The sequence below is a fragment of the Mus caroli genome, chromosome 5, assembly GCF_900094665.2.
Source record: "Mus caroli chromosome 5, CAROLI_EIJ_v1.1, whole genome shotgun sequence".
NCBI classification, from domain to species: Eukaryota; Metazoa; Chordata; class Mammalia; order Rodentia; family Muridae; genus Mus; species Mus caroli.
The window spans coordinates 116538951-116559966 of NC_034574.1; the positions used below are offsets into that span (position 1 = coordinate 116538951).

A 21016-nucleotide genomic window follows, 5' to 3' on the forward strand; every position below is an offset into this window, starting at 1 on the left:
GAGCCTAGCAGAATCGTCACCAAAGAAAGGAGAGAGCTCTCATCCAGTAGCTGTCTGAAGCAGATGCAGAGTCCTTCAGCCACACACACATTAGGAGGTGCGCCGGCATTCTTCAGAGGAGGGGGAGAAAGGATTGGAGGAGCCTGAGGGGTCGGAGCATAGCGTGAGATCATGGCCCACGGAATCAACTGACTAGGACTCAAGTCAGGAAGCCTGCAGGGTTCTGACCTAAGTCCTCTGCATATACCTTACAGCTGAGTAGCTTGGTGTTCTTATGAGAATCCTAATAGCGAGAGCGGGGACTGTTCCTGACTCTCTTGCCTACACGGTGGACCCTCTTCTTCCTACTGGACTGCCTTGTTCTGCCTTGATGTGATGATGGTGTGTGCCTGGTCTTATTGTAGCTTGTTATGCCGTGTTTGGTTGATGTCCCTGGGAGACTGACTTTTTTTCTGAGGGGAGTTGAGGCGGGTGGAACGGGGCAGAGGGGAGGGGAGGTAGGGTGAATAGGGGGAAGGGAACCATGGTTGAGATGTAGTACATGAGAGAAGGGAACCATGGTTGAGATGCAGTACATGAGAGGAGGATTACTAGTTTGAAGCAGGACTTAACTCCAGGCCAGTCTGAGCTACACAGGAAGACCCCGACTCGACGACAGATGCATTTTTGCTGGAATTCAAGTCTGCACAATACAAACACTTCCTCCTAGGGTCAGGCCAGCAGGGCCTCTTTTTCTCTCTGTGTTGCTGAGGATTAAGCCTCGGGCTGTGAGCATGCTAAGCAGCAGACTACACAGCTAAGCAAATCCCTCCCCTTTTTTTGTACAAAGTCTCACTGTTTAGTCCAGCTGGCCTTGAGTTCTCAATCTTTCTGCCTTAGCTCCTGGTGGTGGCGGTAAAGATATGCCACTGTGTCCTTGTAGCTAGCTTCTATGTACAACAGAGAACAGAGCAGACCAGCACACCCTGATAATCACAACCCATCTCTAGTGCAAGCAGATCTCAAGTGGAACAGAGCTCACATGGAGGCCTTCCTGGTTCTCCACACATGTTCCGATTTAATCTTCCCTTGACCACGTCTCTCTTGGTCTCTATCAATCCATTAGAGTACCAGTTCTTAGATTTAAGGGGATGAAAGAATGTGTAAATAGAGACAGAAAATAGCATCTACATAGACGTCTTTAATCAGGACAGGCAGTGCAGCAGAATGGTCCTCAGACTCAGGACAAGTCCAGACATGGGGTAAACAAACCACCCTGTCTAAGAATAAGCCTTCCGTTCCCACAGCCTTTCTCAGAGCACGCTCTTAAGAGACAAAGGCAGCTTTGAGTACTAAGGGGACTTACATCACAGGGAATAATGTATGATACCACCACTTTGTGTGTGAATACAGAGGAAGCAAGTGTGTGGTTTTTCAAAAAGGTCTTCTGCTGGGTACATTTTTAGGAGTTGACCTTGCTATGCTCTGAGAAAGCAAACATAGACTCAGAAACAAATGCAGACACATGAGACTCCAACTGAGTATCTGTTCACTGGACAACACCCACACCAAGGAGACGTGGACAGGCTTGCCCTGAATCCCTAGAGTGGAAAACACTGAGGACAAGGTGGATTGAGTCCCTGGCAGCTGAGACTACCCATTGCTGGGGCTCGAAGGTAAAACTAGTCTCCCTGGAGTAACAAGAATCTGAGAAGGGGTTTTCTAAGTCAGGAATGATTTCCCATTTGGGAATGCGCCCCACACCGCCTGACACTCTCAATACTGAATATCAAGGCTGAACTAACGCCACGAGAAGCAAACATCATCTTTGCCATCCTTTATTCCTAGGTTTTTTTCTTTTAAATACTCTTTCTTTTAAATGCAGTGTATTGTTCCTGACTCTACATGAGAAAAGCAAGAAGAAAATATTAACCATAGAAACTGCACCTGGGCTAGGACCAGGACTGGCTGAAACAGGCTAGCTTTTCTGGAGACTTGAGTGATGACAGGAAAGCCATCAATGTGGTCCCCAACTTGGTGCTCTTAACTCCTTCAGATGCTGAGATGATCAGGAGGCCATGCCTGCTCCTGCTTCCGGCCGTGCTCTACCCTGAGCACTGGTGACACTTGTCCCTTGTGACTGACACTGACCGCAGTGCACTGACCACCTGAGTATTTTCAGGGAAAGGGGATGTGCAGAGTTGAGTACAGCCAGAGGGCTAGAGAGCTGTGTGTGGCAGTTACCACAGAGACAGAGCTTCATGATATTGAAAGAACTGAAGAACTGCCCACGGAGGACATGGAGGAAAACGGAAGTCCCGGCAGGAGCGCCTACACTGGTGAGTCCAGGAGTTACCAACATGCACACTAAGAAGTGTCTTTGGACGGTTAGCTGGAAGAGGCTGCCTGGCGTCAGCTCACTCTTTATCAGTTCCTTCCGGGCAGAGACCTGCTCAGTCATGGCTAACGCAGAGAGCAGAAATATCATTATGCCAAGAAGCCCCTTCGAACCTCTCAGTTGTTCAGAAGGAAACAAAGCTCACCTTAGGAATAACTCGGTAGAGACTGGAGACACAAATGTGCTCTGCAGGAAAGCACACACACTGGACAATGCTGGCTTCCGAGTCAACAGAGAATCACGGTCCTGGGCATGGGACGTCTTCTAGAATATGCCACTGTGGATCAGTGGTCAGAATTCTGATTCTCCTTTTGACTTCATCCCCTCAGCTCTGCTTTTAATGTCTGTGCAGTCATGTGGCTGCCAGGGCTATCAGACCCATAGTCTTAGCCATTTCCAGAAAATGAAGACTTGAGGCTTAAAAATTCTGAAACAGGATCTCCTTTATTTCTGGAAGGGAGAGCTTTGGCCTGGAACTCACTATGGAGCCCAGGTTGTCCTCAAGCTTGCAGCAATCCTCCTGCCTCTGTCTCTTATGCCCAGCTCATCATCCCTTCATCCAGGTTGCTCGTCCCTTCTTTAGGATTAAGAGCATAGAGAGGAGCAGGAAGGAACATGTGCCCACTGCTTCCGTCTTCCTGCTCCTGGCCTTACATCCTTTGGCAACACGTCCACAGAGGCAGCTCATTGTGTGGTGACCTGTCGTGTCTCCTCTGATACTCTAGAAAGGCTTTTCCATGAGAGCTTCTATCCAGCTGTTTCCATTCATCAGTTTAGTGGTCGCAATGACATACTCGGTGCCTCCATCTTCCAGCTGGGACAGAAAGCGCAGGGCGGCTATTTCTGCAAAGGTGACGCCCCCGAGGAAAAATACCAGTGTGACTCTGTTTTCTCCTGGCTGGCCTAAAATGTCAACATTTCAGAATCAAATACATATAATACTGCTGCCTCGCAAACATTTTTTTTTTTCATTTAGAAGTACATAAAAGGGCTGGAGAAATGGCTCAGTGGCTGAGAATGTATATTGTTCTTGCAGAGGAGCTGAATTTAATTTCCCAGCACCCACAACAGGTACCTCACGATGCCTGTAACTCAGCTACAGCAGATGCCTCTGACCTCTTGGGTACACGCCTACACATGGATACACACACACACATGCCTGTACATGGATACACACATATGTACGCACGCACGCACGCACGCACACACACAAATCATAAAAATATCCTTAAAACCAGAAAGGATAAAAAGGTCAAGTACATCTCAGTGCAGCCAGCTCATTTGAGGCCTGGAATGCCAAGTGTGATCTTAACACCCTGAGTCCTGAGATCTCAGTGCAGAGAGTGTAGGCCACCATGCCTAAGGGCAAAGCTCAGCCCCAGGCTTGTACACTACACTAGCAACCGACTCCACGTTACAAATGTCTTTTACAAAGCAAGTAAGTGCGCAGCATAAGCCACCTGAGCAGCACACTGACTGTGGGTGGACGGTGGAACTTACGTTTCTTCTGCAGCCCAGTGGGCAGTGGCTGCCTTTCTTCAAAGTGGGGCCCTGGGAGAATGCGGAGAACCTCCTCGATGCTCCGCCAGCCTGGCCGGGAAAGGAGCTGAGCCAGTCGCACGCTGAGTGGAGCATAACCGCTGTACACATAGGATATGTCTGTGGGGTTCTGTCAACGGTTAAAGAAGAAGATACAAGACTGAAGTTATATGATGGGAGACAGAAACTCAAAATATGCCTTGCTCTAATCCACCTCTTTACCCTTACCATCCAGGGCTGCACTTTTTCAAGTTTACTTTTATTTAAGGGTACAGAATGGATCTGCTTGCGTGTGTATGCAGCTGCCTGCAGAATCCAGAGGGCGCTGGACTGACAGGAGCTTGTGGACCACATGACATGAATGCTGGAAACCAAGCTTGCATCCCCTGGAGGCGCAGCAGATGCTCTCAGTCACCAAGCCTTCTCTCTAGCCTGGCATCACTTTCTTCATTTGTTTGGTTGAAACAGAATCTCACTATGGAGTTTAGGTCAGTCTCAAACTTATGATGCTCCTGCCCTGGCTTTTGGAGTGCTGGGATGACAGGTGTGCACTTGGGAGACTGAGACTGAAGGATCAGGAATTCAAGGTCACTTGCTACGTCAGGAGTTGGAGGCTAGCCTTGGCTACAGTGAGTAAGACTCACCCCATCCTCTGCTACACACATAGGAAAGTATGTTTAGTATGTGTGAAGCCTGGGTTTAATTTCCTAGACCAATAAACAAACAAACAAACAAACAAACACCCTCACTATGTAGCAATTAAAAAGAATCAGGATGGGGCACCAGGACAGCTCTTAGGAGCCCTTGCTGAGCAGTAGGTGGGTTTGAGGGGAGGAAGACCAGACTAGTGATGAGCTAACACACTGACTACGTAACATACGTACTTAGCAGCATCACACTAGTGGATGGAAAGCCAAGAGAAGTGCTGCAGACCAGGAACACAGCCCAAGAGTAATTAGACGCCTCCTGGAAGGACTAAAACCTGGCCACACGGGTGGCCTCTGTGAGCAACAGGGTAGCTGTGGCAGGAGCTGCTCACCTTCCTGGAGCACAGCTAGCTGGTTTGCGTATGCTAGATGTTCCTCATGTCCCCACGCTTCTCCCAGGGGCCTGTGCCAGCACTCACATGACTTGTGTTTGGGCTGGGCAATGGGAGGTCCCATGGACAACTGGAGAATGGAGAGCAGCATGGGGCTTGTCTTGTCTAGCCCTGGCCTCTGGTCTGTGACACACACGGAGGCCAGAAGCCCTCAGGTGTACAGTTCTCTCTGGTTCATGACAAGCTTCTCTAATAACTCCTATTATCTGTCCTTCAGGCCTCAGCTGGTGTGAAGGTTGTTAATTGCAGAGTGGGTCTCTGAGCATGACTGATTCCATCAACTGAGGTGGGAAGACCAGGCCCTGTTCCTGTGGGAAGGGTTCCTTGGCTAATAAGTGTGAAGACAGAGATGTGCGTGCTAACACGCCCTTGAGGGTGCATCATCTCTCTGTTCCCGGTTGGGTGGGATAGGCCTGGCTTCCTCGAGCCCCCACTGCCACGGCTTCTCAGCTATGATGAACTGTGGGCTGGAATTGAGTGACAACAGTTGGAGAGCGCTCCACACCGACTTACCTATTGCTAGTCCGCTCTGCTCACATCTTTATTAATCTCAAACTACCCAAGCTGAGTGCACTCTGTCTGCTGCTGAGTGCCTGATGGATACAACACACATGCACTGCTTCGCAGAAGCACAGAGATGGTTTTTAGAAAGCAAAGAGCTGGAAAGATGGCTAAAGGAGTAAGGGGGCTGCCAAGCCTGGCAGGCTGAGTTCAAGCCCCAGAGCTGACACGGGAGAAGGAAGGAACCAACACCTGCAAGTTTCACACACACGCACACACCAAAATAATGTGAAAAGGCACACAGGACGTGGGGCAGATGGACAGATTAAGGTGTGTTTGCTGTAGCAGTGAACTAGCCGGATGGAATGCAGGAACACATCTCACTTGTTCATTGACATCGTCCATCCAGAGGCGCAGTGTTTTCCGGATTGTTGGGTAATTGTTTCTGCCCCCTGTCTGAGCCTTGAGCAGGCCGGCCTTCTCCAGGTTGTTCAAGGTCAGTATGTGCTCATAGCCGTAGGTCTGAAGGAGAAGGCATTTGGCAGAGATGTTAGGTCAGGAAAAGGGCTCCTGCAGATGTCCAAAGAGGAGCACTCCAACAAATCAATGTGGTTTGTACCCCAGGGCTCCTAAGCAAGGTCAGGCCCTGAGTGTGGAGAGCGCAGTGGACCCGGCAGAGGGTACTCACGCTGAGACTCTTGCCCACCCGTATTAACCTGTGCTGTTTCAAACCTGATTTAAGATTTTTATTTAAATTTACTTACATTAAAGAAATCATATCTCTATATAGTACATACTTAGCTCTCAGAGGCCTATGCGCACTGGTATGACCTTAAGAACAAAGATAGTTAATAACAAAATATTGTACTAGAATTTTATTTCTGTTTTTAAAAAGAAACAAGTATTCGCTGAGCCCCGACAAACCCCTCTCTTAGATGCTTTACAATCCTGAAGTCAGCTACCCTTAGACTGCATGAGGTAGTTATTATTTCATCCATCTGACAGAAATACTGACAACAGTCAGTGAGAACAGGCCTCGGTCTGCATTCAGCCATGCCAACCTTGAAGCACACACTGATTCTGAAGTCTGTGCACACAAACATCTTATGCACAAAAGTAAATGGGTGTCAGAAAGAAGGGAACCAAACTGTGGGGCCGGGTGCATCTGAGGCTGGGAAAGGCTGGCTAGTCCATGTCCTCCTCACTCCCGGAATCCTATGAAAACATCTGTCATTTGTGTAACTCAAAAAGATGAAAACAAAATGGATAAAACCTAACCAGATACTGAGCAGTGACTGGTAACAGCGAACAAACACTGCCTGAGGCATTCAAATGGGAGCATTGTCTCTCAGACAGGGTCTCAGTGAACAACTCGCAGAGACCTGCCTGCTTCGCCTGCCAAGTGCACGTGTGTGGCATGCTGCCAAGTTACGACAAATTTTAGTTTTGTTTTTATTGTTGTTCAAGACGGGGTTTCTCTGTGCAGGCCCAGTTGTCTTGGAACTTGCTCTGTAGACCAGGCTGGCCTGAAACTTACAGAGATCCTCCTGCCTCTGCCTCCTGAGTGCTTGGATTAAAGGAGTGTGACACCACCTCCCGGCCAGACAGGTTTTAAAGACAAAACAAGATTCACAGTAAACCCCAGCTGTGGAAAGGATAGCTCCCTTCTCAGCAAAGAGGCCGCCTCGGGTTTACTACCTGGAGGATCTCCCTTCTGTAATAGTCCAGCACCTTCTGCTTGAGCCCGCTGTTGCACACAGACTGGAGGCAGACCAGTCTCAGCACCTTGATGAGTGGATGCTTTTGGGCAATGCAGTCCTCGATGTAACTGTTGACCTGGCAATGAAATAGGAACAGACTCACTAGTCCATCTGCTGTCTCTGCTATTTCCCCCAAGGCTATGTGGGAGAATGGCTCACTTTCTCATTTCCTACCTGCTGAGTTTTGTCCCCCTCGTCACTATGCCCCCAACCCGACACACACCATTATGAAGTGGCAATGACACTGAGGGCAACCAAATGGCCTGCCCAGACTCATCTACCTCTTAGACAACCAGCTCAGTGGCTGCCAAGTGTCTGGGCTTTATTTGACTTGGCTTACCTAAAACATACCATTGATTTACCTTGCATAAAATGATAGGAATGCTGTTTAAAAATAGAAACCTTTGCAAAATGAACAATTAACTTAAAAAAAAAAAGATTTATTGTATGTATGTGAGTACATTATAGCTGTCTTCAGACACACCAGAAGAGGGCACTGGATCCCATTACAGATGGTCATAAGCCATTATGTGGTTGCTAGGAATTGAACTCAGCACCTCTGGTACAGAAGTCGGTACTCTTAACCACTGAGCCATCTCTCCAGCCCCAATTAACTATTTTTAATAGTGATGTACTTTTGAAGAAATTACCTAACAGATTAAACAAACAAACAAACAAAGATGCAAGTTACCTGGGGTCCTGTGTTTTGAGATAGGGTCTCCTGTAACCCAGGTTGGCCTCAAACTTGCTATGTAGCCAAAGCTAGCCTTAAATGCTTCCATCTCTCAAGTGCTAGGATTGCAAACATATAACACCCAGCTGGTTGGCATGTGTGTGTGTGTGTATGTTTATTTTGGAGGGAGTACTGGGTCTGAACCCAAGATTTCTTGGTATGTCAGAAAGGTGCTCTCTTATCAATAACCTACACTCCCAATCCACACACACACACAGTGCATACATGGAAACCAAAACAATGGCTTGAGGTCCAGATGAGATGACGCTCCCCCTACAGTCTGAGCACGCAGGAGGCAGAGACAAGAGGACCTCTAAGTTCAAAACCAGACTGATTTATGTATCAAGTTCTAGGCCAGCCAGGGCTCCATGGTGAATTTCTGTCTCAACAACAACACAGACAACAACACCACAATGGACGACCAATTACCTGGCTCCAATCTTATGGCGATGAACGTCAGCTCTGCTGTAGAATGGCCCCACATACCTTATCAGTGTCTATCCCGGACATGAACTCCTGCTCCACTGTCAACTTATCAAAGAAGTCTTCAGAAGCTAAAATGTAACCACAAGTGTCTGACTTAGAAACTCAACAGGGTCAGTTGACATGAGCGCCATGCTTCCATTCGTGGGCAGGAGTAGGAAACAAGGCACACAAACCCTAAAGGTAGAGACTCGGGAACAAGCAGGCAGCACCAGAGCACTGAGTGCTCGCTCCACCCGCATGCTGCTCCTTCCGGGTCAGGACTTGATGGGAACCCCCACTTCCCCAGAGGACGGCCTCATGTCAACTGGTTCCCACCTTTGTCACCAGGAGACAAAGGACTAACTTTCCAACACTGAACTAAGAGTCCAAGCATACTCCTGACACTTGGTACTGAGCAAGCGCCCCAGCTTCTACGTCCCTGAGTCAAATGGACTCACATTTAGGTTAATATGCATCCTGTGAGGCTCTTTGTGACAATTCTGTAAGAAGTTTTCATTCTTCTCTTTTTTTTTTTTTTTTTTTTTTTGGTTTTGGTTTTTCGAGACAGGGTTTCTCTGTGTAGCCCTGGCTGTCCTGGAACTCACTTTGTAGACCAGGCTGGACTCGAACTCAGAAATCCACCTGCCTCTGCCTCCCAAGTGCTGAGATTAAAGGCGTGCACAACAACCGATTTTTTTTTTTTTAAAGACAGGATCTCATAGCGTAGCCCAGGCTGCCCTTGAATTCATAGCAATCCTTGTCTTTTGACTTCCCAATTAAGTGTGTGTGTGTGCTCGAGAATATGAATACCCAGGAAACCCATACAAGGTCTTCAGATCCCCTGGAGATGAAGTTAAAGGTTAAAGTGTTGAGAAAGCAGTCCTTACTTATAACATTGAACCATCTCTCCAGAATGGCTCCTGGCTTTCTGTCTGGTTTGTGTATTTTGTTTTCGAGGTGGTTCGTGCTCAGATAAGGTTTCTCTGTGTAGCCCTGGCTAGCCTGAATGCTCTATGTAGACTAGGCTGCCATCAAACTCAGAGATCCACCTCTGCCTCCTGACCACTGGGGTTAAAGGTGTGGCCACCATATTCAGTTTAGTTTGTTTCTGGGGAAAGGTTTAATGTAGCCTGCCCAGACTGGCCCTGAATTCATGCTATATGACGATGAACTTGGGATCCTCTGACCTTCAATGGCCCAGCACTGGTACTACAGACACATGCTGCCTGCCACATGAGGTAAGCCCTCTACTGTCCGAGCTTTTTCCCCCAGTACATTTTCTTCTTTGAGTCTCACAATGTAGCTCAAGCTGTCCTTGAACTTAGGGTTTTTCTGCCTCCATCTCCCAAATGCTATCTAGTATATACAAGTGCTTCGCATGGTTCTCAAGGGGACCAAAACTAGTCTAGAGTCCCAATAAAATCTCAGAACATCACATGGTTTTAATTAAATAATCCTTCACATTGAAAAACATTACTAGCTGGGTGGGGGGGGGGGGGGCGCATGCCTTTAATCCCAGCACTTGGGAGGCAGAGGCAGGNGGATTTCTGATTTCAAGGCCAGCTTGGTCTACAGAGTGAGTTCCAGGACAGCCAGGGCTACACAGAGGAACCCTGTCTCGAAAAAACAAAACAAAACAACAACAACAAGAAAAAAGACAAAAAGAAAAACCTTACTAAAGCCCACGAACTGTTTCCTATCTTTACCGGGAACCTTCGGGACGAGTGCTTCTCTGTTATTCTAGATAGCTTACCTGAAGATGAATTTGTCAACTGAGTTAATCACAATGTAACATTTTTACAAGATTTAGCTGTTATTCCTGTGTCCCTAGTGTGTCTGTTTGGCCATGTGCCTGTGAGTGCAGGTGCCCTCAGAGGTCAGTGGGATCCCCTGGTTAGAGGCAGCTGTGAGCTACCTGCTGCTGCAGCTGAACCAGAGTCTGCTGAGAGAACAGCAAGTGCTCTTAACCACCAGGCTCTTTCTTCCCGCTGGGCACAGGTTCCTGTTAACATTCACACACTTGTCACCCCATCACTAGGGAGGTACAGGTAAGGGGATCAGGAGTTCATGCCAGACCTGGCTGTACATCAAGTCCACGAGCCCCTACCTAATGAAATCCACACACTTACTGCACTGGGACCCATGCACGAGGCTAGAATGGAACCAGCTGGGGGCGATTTGGGGATCAAGCACTTGTGTCACAGGTGGTCTGATCCCGAACACCAAAACAATAAAATACATACAAAAAACACAGCTGACCTGCCCACTGTCAGAACTACAACAAAAGATACTTACTGGTGACGTCTTTGATTAACTCTGCAATTGAGGTGTGGTTGGCAAGCGATCCCCTGGCTGCCTGCATGTGGGGTAGCTGGGACACGAACTGCTTGATCTCCCCGACTGTCTTAGCGTTGTGTCGCTCCTGGAACAGAACAGGCAGCAGGGCGGTGAGGCAGGGGAGCATCTCACAGGGTGTTTCACCAGCACCATCATGAGGGGGGAACGTAAATCAAGCTAAACCCAGCTCTAAAATCACAGACAGGAGAAAAGGAAGTACGGTACCCACAGGATGGAAGGAGAGAACTCCTGCAATGCTCTTTCATCTCCATGCATGCACACACACACACATGCATGCACACACAAATATGCATGAATGTATGTATATATATATAAATACACACACACACATATATACGTATGTATGTGTTTTTACAAGTACGTAAGTATAAAAAAAAAAAAAAGATAAAGGCACCCCTGGAAGCTGACGGTGTGTGTGTGTGTGTGTGTGTGTGTGTGTGTGTGTGTGTGAGTGTATGTGTGGTAGGAAGACCTAGAGTACAAGGCCAGTGTGGGCTCTACAGTAAGATCCTGTCACAGAGACAAAACAACAAACTAAACCCCACCAGGCTTGGGGTTGGAAGGCTCAGCAGGGAAGAACGTTGCTGTACATGCCCAAGCATTGGGTACAAGGCCAGCCCTGTGCAGGGTGGAGACAGGAGGATCTAGGATGGGGTTCAGTGAGACCCCTGTATCAAGGGAATGAGGATGAATGATGGCAGGACACTGACTGCTCTCTCTCTTACACACACACACACACACACACACTGCTCTCTCTCTCGCTCTCTCTCTCTCTCTTACACACACACACACACACACACACACATACACACACAGCTCTAAGATCTAAACATTTCAGTTCCGTGCAGAGGGGCCAATAGTTAGCAGAAAGTGTCTCCGTCAGGCACGACCTTGGGAAGACAGACGGACCAGAAGTTGAAAGGCATCCTCAGCCAGGAGACCATTTCAAAAATCAGCACTGAGCAAAAGTTTCCATGGAACTGAAACTAATCCCATGTGGCACGGAACATCAACAGTGAATCCAGCCCGTGCACAAAGTGAACCAACCCCGCTTACTGATGAGAACTTATTTTTTTGGAGGGGTTGGGGGTGAGACAGGGTTTCTCTGTGTAGCCCTGGGTGTCCTGGAACTTGCTCTGTAGATCAGGTGGACCTTGAACTCAAAGATCTGCCTCCAAGTGCCAGGATTAAAGGAGTGCGCCACCACTGCTGCTGCCACCACCTGATGGGCACGTTGCAATAATGTAACCAAGAAGTGTCTTCAGAAATATGGAGTTAATTATACAGATAGAATCCCTAAGAAAGATAATATTTACAACCACAGATAGAACAACAAATACATAAAAGGCAGTTTTTAAAAAACTCTTCCAATTTCTTTTTTTTGTTTGTTTTTTTTTTTTTGGTTTTTCGAGACAGGGTTCCTCTGTATAGCCCTGGCTGTCCTAGAACTCACTCTGTAGACCAGGCTGGCCTCAAACTCAGAAATCTGCCAGTCTCTGCCTCCCAAGTGCTGGGATTAAAGGCGTGAGTCACCACTGCCCGGCCCAATTTCTATCTCTAGATCCTAAACAGTCATTTTCTAAGTCTATAGAATCCCCACATTTCAAAACCAGCTCAACAAGAATAAACCGGCTAAAGACAGGAGGAGGCAGGAGGGTGATAATGAAGCTCTGGGCGGCTGGGGATTTTGATCTCATTATCATATCACACTTGTGGGGCTCCCCTGCCACTGCCTTGCTGGCCAGGTCTCAGCAGTTCACCATGGCTGCACCGTACCACAGGAGGGCTATCTCTAGTACAGCGGGTGTTCTCTCAGGGGAGGAGAGCAGGACTTAAGATCACAGGGACTTGTTTATGAGAACAACACTCATGCCCTCACACCCCTACAAACAGGAACACTTAGGACAGCACAGTCATTACAGGCCTGAGAAAAAGTCTAAAATCCAAGAAACCCTTGCTGGTGACGTAGCTCAGAGGTAGAGCATGGTCTAGCATAGTCAAGACTCTGAGCTCAATACCCAGTGCCAGAAAAATAACAAATTTCTTAAAAATAAAAGAAGGAAAACCTTGGGTCCCCCTTGAATCTGCAGTATTAAAATGAGACAGGTATAGCCCAATTTTACAAAAAAAAGATTTATTTCTAATTATGTGTTCGTGTGTGTGTGTGTGGGGGGTTATCTTTGTGTGGATTTGTCTGTGTGGTTCAGGTACCAGAGAAGGCCGAAGGGGGCCTCAGATTCTCTGGAACTGTGAGTACAGGGAACTGAACCCTGGCGCTCTGCCAGGGCAGCTCTCAGCCGCTGAGCCCCACGCCAGCCCTCATGACAGCCCTCGGCAAGCTGTTTAAACTGCTGATCACAGTTCAGAGAGGACCAAGGAAATGAACACGGGGGTCACAAAACATTGGTTTCTGAACATGCACTCTCCAAAACTTAACTATTATGTAGGAAGGGGCAGTCTAGTATTCACAATTATAAAATCAAAATATCACTCCACTCTGAAAACAAAACTAAAGAAAAACCACTGGAGATGCCCTAGGCCCAGATCCTCAAACAGTCAACCAAGGTTTCATTCTTTACAAGTCAGCATGCATGGGCGCCTCCCTAGGGTGCAAATTTGCTGTCTTTAATAGTTGGTGAAATTATAAGCGCATTAAGGAATTGTTTTCAATAAGGGTCCTTATGCTTTCTTAGTTGGGTTTATACCTGATTACATACTAAACATCTCAGGCAAAATAGAAGTCTGAGCCGCAAAGCTCCTGCAGCGTGGCCAGGAGCACCGTCCCCTCAGCGTCCCCGGGCAGGGTGGAAGCCAGGCGTGCCTCACCTCGAACGCTGCAGAGATGATCTTCGCCTTCTTGCTGAGCACAGAGCCAACAGCGTTGAAGTTCTTGTCCCGGATCTCGGCGTAGAGCTCCTCTGCGGAGTTGAGCTGAAGTTTCTTGGCCTCCGTGGGAAGGTCCTTCCCGCCGCCGCCGCCCTGCTTCTTGGGTGCAAACTTCTCTGGAGGCAACTTCACATAACCTGGAGTTGGAGCACACGCTTGAGCAGTTACAGGAAGACCCCAGACTCAAATGCCTGGGCACAAAATGCCCACCGCAGAACAGCAGTTTGTTTCCCACCGGCCACAAGCCAGTCAGTGACCCGTGACTTCTGAGAGCGTTAGAAGACAAAGGCACTCAGCTCTGGGTTTTTACCTTCCATGGCCCACGCTCAGGCATGGCGGCTCTGCAGCACCCATTCCACAGCTCTAATTGTCATTATGGACAGACAGAGAAACCACCACAACAGTGAGTTTCTAAAAGGGAATCTCACTGGCATGGAGATGGCCCAGGTGAACCCTCGCACTCAGGAGAACTTCTGTGAGTTTGGGACCGGCCTGAACCATGTAGCAGCAAAGAAGATAGAAAATGCTAGAGTGTTCACAGTAAGTAATGAAAGGTCGTAGAGTTTTTTAGAAGAAAATAATTACTTTTATGTGTATGGATGTTTTGGCTGTGTGTGTGTTTGCATGCCATGTGCATGTGGTACCCAAGGAGACCAGAAGAGGACACTAGATGCCCCGGGACTGGAGTTATAGACAGTTATGAGTTACCATGGGGGTGCTAGTAACCAAACCCAGGTCCTACAAGAGCAGCCAGTGCTCTTAACCACTGAGCCATTTCTCCACCCCCAAGGCTGGGGCTTTTAAAAATGGAACTTTTGTTTTAGTTTTACACACTCACACACTCACACACACACACACACACACACACACACACACACACACTCACTCACCTAAGAGAAAGGATCAGAAGCTTTGCCCCTGGGGTCAAGTTCACCCAGTTTGGTTTTGGTCAGGGAGATTGAACTAAGAGCCTCCACACTTCTTGCTTCTGTAGATAAAAGTTTTATTGGCACAGGTGCTCATTCTTTACTCTGCATGGCAGAGTCTGGAGATTCTAGCTACAGTGTAACCAGTCCCCACCCTGGTCTAGAATAAATGCCAAGTTCTGCCAGCTCTCCAGTTCCTCTACAAGGGAGCCGCAGGCCTCGCCTCCCACCTCTGCTCCTGAAAACAACTCAGCACCTCCACCAAGACGTCCTCAAGCGGCGCTGATGAATTCCGAAGGTAATGCGAACATGGACCAAGCTTCTTACAATGTTAAACAAATTCTATACTTTAAAAAAAACAATTATGGGGGGGGGGCTGGTGAGATGGCTCAGCAGGGTAAGAGCATTGGCTGCTCTTCCAAAGGTTCTGAGTTTAAATCCCAGCAACCACATGGTGGCTCACAACCACCCATAATGAGATATGATGCTCTCTTCTGGTGTGTCTGAAGACAGCTACAGTGTACTTACATACTGCTGTGTAGCAGCCGCAGCAGGCATGGACCATCTGGCCAGGCAGAGTCGGCGGTGTGGCCATCAGATGATCACACTGATCTAGCCTTAGACCCACAAGACAAGTCAGCATTCTTTTTCAGCTGTGCTGACTTGTACGGAGGAAGCTTTCTCAGTAACCGCTGGGCGGGCGGGGTATGGTGGTGACCATATACAGTCTAACTTCCAGCACTTGGGAGCTAAACCACGAAGACCAGAGTTCATGGCCAGCCTGGGCTAGACAGCAACACTTTGTATCAAAAGGATAAAAAAATCAGGGCCCAGTGAGAGGCCAGTGGGTAAAGGTGCTTGTCACCAAGCCCGATGACCTGAGTGCAGTCCCCAGGGCCCACATGGTGGAAGGAGAGAATCAACTCCTGAAAGCTGTCCTCTGACCTCCATATAGTCATGGTAGGTGCCCACACACATGCACACGCGCACACACACACACAATAAATTAAAAAATGTAGAGAAAACTTTAAATAAGGTAAGTATAATCAAAATATATTAGATACATGTATGAAATTGTCAAAGAAGAAATGAAGAATATTTTTTAAAGATAATAAATAAGGTAGGTGTTGTGGCATACACCTTTAATCTCAGTTCTGCTGAGATTAATCTCCACACAGTGAGACTCGGTCTCAAAATACATACATACATACATACATACACACACACACACACACACACACACACACATACACACACACACACATACATACATACACACACATACATACATACACACATACACACATACATACACACACACACACATACATACATACACACACACATACATACATACACACATACATACATACACACACACACATACACACACACACACACATACATACACACATACATACACACACACACACATACACACACACACAAGATAAAACGGTGGCTAAAGAGCAAGGTGGAGCATAGCTTCTCCAGAGGCCTCGCCCTTTCAGCCATGTCCCTCTCCTGAGTGCTATTTCGTCATGTAATCCTGCCCATCAACGACACACAATGAGATAACCGCAGCATATAATGGGGACACACTGTCCATATAGTCTCCCAGGCTCCACATTTGCCACTTCAGTGGCTCCACAGGATGTGTGATGCTCTCAAGCATTTGGGCTAAACACAGCCCTCCCTCATCCTCTCTGGAATGATGATTCCTCAAGGGACATTCCTGGGATCGTTGCCGGAATTAATAACTTTATATGCTGCCAACTTGCTTCCAAAAAACATTATTTTCTTTTTTAACTTACTCTCTCCTCTCAAACCATCAATAGGTATTGGACTTTAGCTGATCAGCAGAGGCGCACACCTTTAATCCCAGTACTCAGAGGCAGAGGCAGGCAGATCTCTGAGTTCGAGGTCAGCCTGGTCTACAGAGTGAGCTCCAGGACAGCCAGGGCTACACAGAGAAGGAAAGAAGAAAAAGAGAAAAGAAACTGGATCTTTAGTTAGGTGTGGTAACTCAAACCTTAATGTAACCACACCATTAGGGAGGCAAAGGCCAGCCTGAGCTATATGGTAAATTCCATGTGAGCTTGGGCTATGAACGCCCTGTTTCAAAACACAAGGGGCAGAGGGTTGAGGGGAGGAAAAGAAGAAAAATAGAATCCCCTGACCTTTACATTTAAACAACACTCGAGAAGGAACCGTAAAGCCACAGCCTGCACACAACGGATACTTTTATCCTAACAGCAATAGCAGCTGTTATCCTAATAGATGTCAGCTCACTCACTGTTCTGAATGCCGTAAATCTCATCGATGAGGCCTTCATACGTGAGCTGGGAGGCGAGTGGCGTCAGGAGATCCACGTTGCGATCAAGCAGCAAGAGGTTATCAAACACGGGGAACACTGAGTTCTGGCTTCCCGTGAACTCCCTCTTCATCCTGACCATCATATTGGCCACTTGCTGGAAACAAAACATGTGATCAGGTGGAGAATCCTGGGACCTAGCAGAGTTTAAGGCTCTGCTACAGAGAAAACAGTACTCCAAAGGTGAAAAACAGAAAAGCAGCTCGGGCCAGACTGATAATGAAATAAACGGCTAACAGAAAGTACCTACAGTTAACCACCATCCATCTCAGAGCCAACAGTGGCCACCCCGCCCCAGTCACAACCGACGCCTGCTACACGGGATGGTTATGCTCTACAATCTCTAAAGATGGTGCAATAAACAGCGCCGATCCAGTGTTCCCAAGAGCTACACAGGTACCTATGAGCCTCTGCTCATAGCGTGTGTTCATCATTCATTCATCCATTCATGTATAAGATTAAGTTATTTTTAGGGCAGGAGAGATGGTTTAGTAGTTAAGAGCACTTACTGTTCTTGCAAGGAGCCTAGGTTCAGTCCCCAGCCCCCACCTCCAGTAGCTGACAACTGAATGTAAGTCCAGTTATAAGGAACCCAGTACACACTCTCTGCCCTCCGTGGTACCTGCACATAAACTCACAAGATGCATAGAAATAAAAGAAATGTAAAGATTTAATGGCTTTTTATTTACATGAACACATCTGTCTGGAGGTGACTTTGTGCATATGAGTGCAGTGGCCAACTTGGTTTTAAGAGGGCATCATATGCCTGAGTCTGGAATTATAGGTGGTTGTTGCTGGACGTGGGAGCTGAGAACTGAACTTGGGTTCTCTGGAAGAGCAGGAAGTGTTCTTAATCACTGAGCCATCTCTCCAGCCCCTGGTCACAGCTTTTGTCCACAGGTCAATACTAAACCTTGTGTTTTGTTTTACTGAAGGCTGGGCTGTGGTGGCGCACACCTTTGATCCCAGCACTCAAGAGGCAGAGGCGGCAAATCTCTAAGTTTGAGACCAGTCTGGTATATGAAAGAAGTTCCAGGGTAGCTAGGGCTATACAGGGAAACTATGTCTCAAAAAACCATTCATTCATACAGGACTCACAGCCAAGAGCTCTGTGACTCTGGCCCCGATGAAACTTACCCAGGCCACATTACACATCTACGCCATGATCAGAATACATTTAAAAGGCAAAGCCACCAAACAAGTGCACAGATATGAACAGCCTGTCTCTAAGCAGACTATGCCCTCCAACACAGAAGCAGGGGTAACAGGGTCACAGCTTGCGTGCACATGAAGTAAAGGGATTGGCTGTGTCTCTCAAGGTCACCCTTTGACCCCTATTTTGGATAAAGCCAGAAGACAGAGGGTTCTTACCCGAGCACACTCTCCTTTCCCAAAGATCTGAGGGATAGTTCCATACAGCGCCTGCAGGGTCATCAGCCCCTTGGCTGCGTGGTACAGGCTAGTCTGGTCGCCTTCCAGGTAGCACTCCTGTGGAGACAAATCCGGCTTCTGTGGACCACCACCACCACCACCAGCTGTTTTACAATCACCATCCATTTACAAGTCAAAATGGTGGCTGGGACAGGAGTCCTGGGCCATCTCAGAACTCAGGAGGAGAGGCAAGGAGATCTGTATGTGCAAGGCCAGCCTGGTCTACACAGCATTTCAAGCCAGCCAAGGATACATAGTGAAACCTTGTCTCAAAGAAAAAGAAAAGAAAAAAGGGTACCTTTTGTCCCAACACCCCACTGCTATTACCTTAGGGTCTCTTCAGTATCCAAAGCCATGAGCAGGATGGCAGTGAGGGCCCAGGGGCTGAGGAAGGGGGAGGTGAAGACCAGCAGAGTGGGCTGTCTCAGCAAACACACCACAGGGGTTTATGCTGCACACTGGACGCCTGGCCCCTGACTCGTCTAGGACTGGTGTTTATAGCTCTTTCCCAGCACAACAGCCCGGGACAAGGATGCTACGAGACACATGTTTTGGAATCCTTCCAAAGGAGAGGATGACAAGCCATGGCCCACTCCATCTTAAAAAGCTGTATTACTACAAAGACTCTCCTTCTATAATGCTAGCTTTCAAAAAGATTTCCAAGCTAATGTGAGGGGTTTATTTTCTTTTGTTTTTCAAGACAAAGTTTTTCTGTGTAGCCCTGGCTATCTTGGAACTCATTCTGTAGACCATGCTGGCCTCAAACTCAGATCCGCCTGCCTCTGCCTCCCAAGTGCTGGGATTAAAGGAGTTTGCTGTCAAACCTGGCATGATAGATTTCTTTTTGACTCTTGTTTTGGTAGTTCTGGGAATCAAACCCAGGGCCTCGAGCACACTGTTCCACTTCTGAGCGACACCCTCAGCAACAACAGATCTAAGCCTGAACGGCAGTCATCCTGGCCACTCGCTGGAAACAGAGCTTGGGATCGGCTGGGGCCTCGTCCACCAGCACAGTCGGTGAGGGAGTCCTACACAGCAACGGCCCACTCCTTCCACAGGGAGTCCATCCCACGTGGCACTTCAAGCTACAAGGACATTTTAGGATGAATGCTACTACTCATTAATATTTAAAAGCTCTTATTTTGGGCCCCAAACTCACTCACCCACACAACAGAAGCCCTTATAGTATTTACTAGGTTGGCTGCCTTTAGATACTCTGGTTTTTAATTATTAAAATGAACATGCTAACACTATGAGCTGGCACTGAACACTCAGTAGGGTGAGCCGAGGCTCACATTCAGTTCAGAACTGGGGTTGGCGTTAACTTCAGGCACACCTCTCAGTTCTAAAACCCAGGGCACAGAGAGAGAATATTGTATGTGCTACGAGTGAGGGCTACAGAAAGCCTGTCTAAAAAAGAAATTAAGAAATTAAAGCAGTTCTTTTTTGAGGCAGGGTTTCTCTGTGTAACCCTGGCTATCCTGGAACTCACTCTGTAGACCAGGCTGGCCTTGAACTTAGAAATCCACCTGCCTCTGCCTACCAAGTGCTGGGATTAAAGGCGTGTGCCACCACGCCTAGCTTTCAAACAGTTCTTAAAAACCCAGTAAAACAAAAGAATCACAGAGAGACTGACAGACAGAGAGAGCATAAAGAGATCTTTATGACTTCTACAAAAAGGTCTGAGACTCGGGGAAAATGGCCTCTTCATCACTCTGTGGCCTTCTAATTAAAAAAAAATGTACTATGTAAATGACTTACATTTACAAAATGGGGGGGGGGGCAGTCAGGGCAGGGTTGAGACAGGGTTTCACTATGAACTCCTGGCTCTCCTGGAATTCACTATACAGACCAGGCAAAGAGGTCCGCACGTATCTGTCTCCTGACTATTGAGATCAAAAGCATGTACCGTTGTGCTCAGCCATTACTGTTGTAATTATATTTCATTTGATATTTGCTTGTTTATTTTATTTTTCGAGGTTTCCCTACGGTGGTCAGGCTGGCCTCACCCTTCAAATTACTCTCTCTAGGCTTCCCAAGTGGTGGAACCGTAGGTGTTTAACTGAAGACTCTGGAGGGGTAAATTTGGTACTGGAGAGACTTCTCAGTGGTTAAGAGGACTGGAGCTTTTCTAGAGGACCTGGGTTCAATTCCCAACACCCACACAGCAGCTCACAATTGTGTGTAACTCTGACCCCTCTTCTGGTCTCTGTGGACACCAGAAACACTTGTGTACACATAGACATGCAAAAACACTTATGCACACATAGACATGTAGAAACACTTATGCACACACAGACATGCAGAAACACGTGTGCACACATAGACATGTAGAAACACTTATGCACACATAGACATGCAGAAACACGTGTGCACACAAAGACATGTAGAAACACTTATGCACACACAGACATGCAGAAACACGAGTGCAGACATAGACATGCAGAAACACGTGTGCACACACAGACATGTAGAAACACGTGTGCACACACAGACATGCAGAAACACGTGTGCACACACAGACATGCAGAAACACTTGTGCACACACAGACATGCAGAAACACGTG

At 47.5% G+C, this 21016-nt stretch overlaps 1 protein-coding gene across 1 annotated transcript in view; it reads right to left on the reverse strand.

The window, feature by feature from the left end:
* Positions 1 to 1160: 1160 nt before the first annotated feature.
* Positions 1161 to 21016, reverse strand: part of Vps33a (VPS33A core subunit of CORVET and HOPS complexes) — a 24990-nt gene continuing 5134 nt past the window's right edge. The window contains exons 5-13 of the mRNA XM_021163156.2: positions 18390 to 18506; positions 16941 to 17115; positions 13659 to 13855; positions 10770 to 10896; positions 8496 to 8563; positions 7215 to 7352; positions 5901 to 6038; positions 3878 to 4046; positions 1161 to 3280 (exon numbers count right to left, since the gene is read on the reverse strand). Of these exons, the coding sequence (XP_021018815.1) occupies positions 3099 to 3280; positions 3878 to 4046; positions 5901 to 6038; positions 7215 to 7352; positions 8496 to 8563; positions 10770 to 10896; positions 13659 to 13855; positions 16941 to 17115; positions 18390 to 18506 (1311 nt within the window). The 3' untranslated portion in view covers positions 1161 to 3098. The remainder of the gene's footprint in view (positions 3281 to 3877; positions 4047 to 5900; positions 6039 to 7214; positions 7353 to 8495; positions 8564 to 10769; positions 10897 to 13658; positions 13856 to 16940; positions 17116 to 18389; positions 18507 to 21016) is intronic.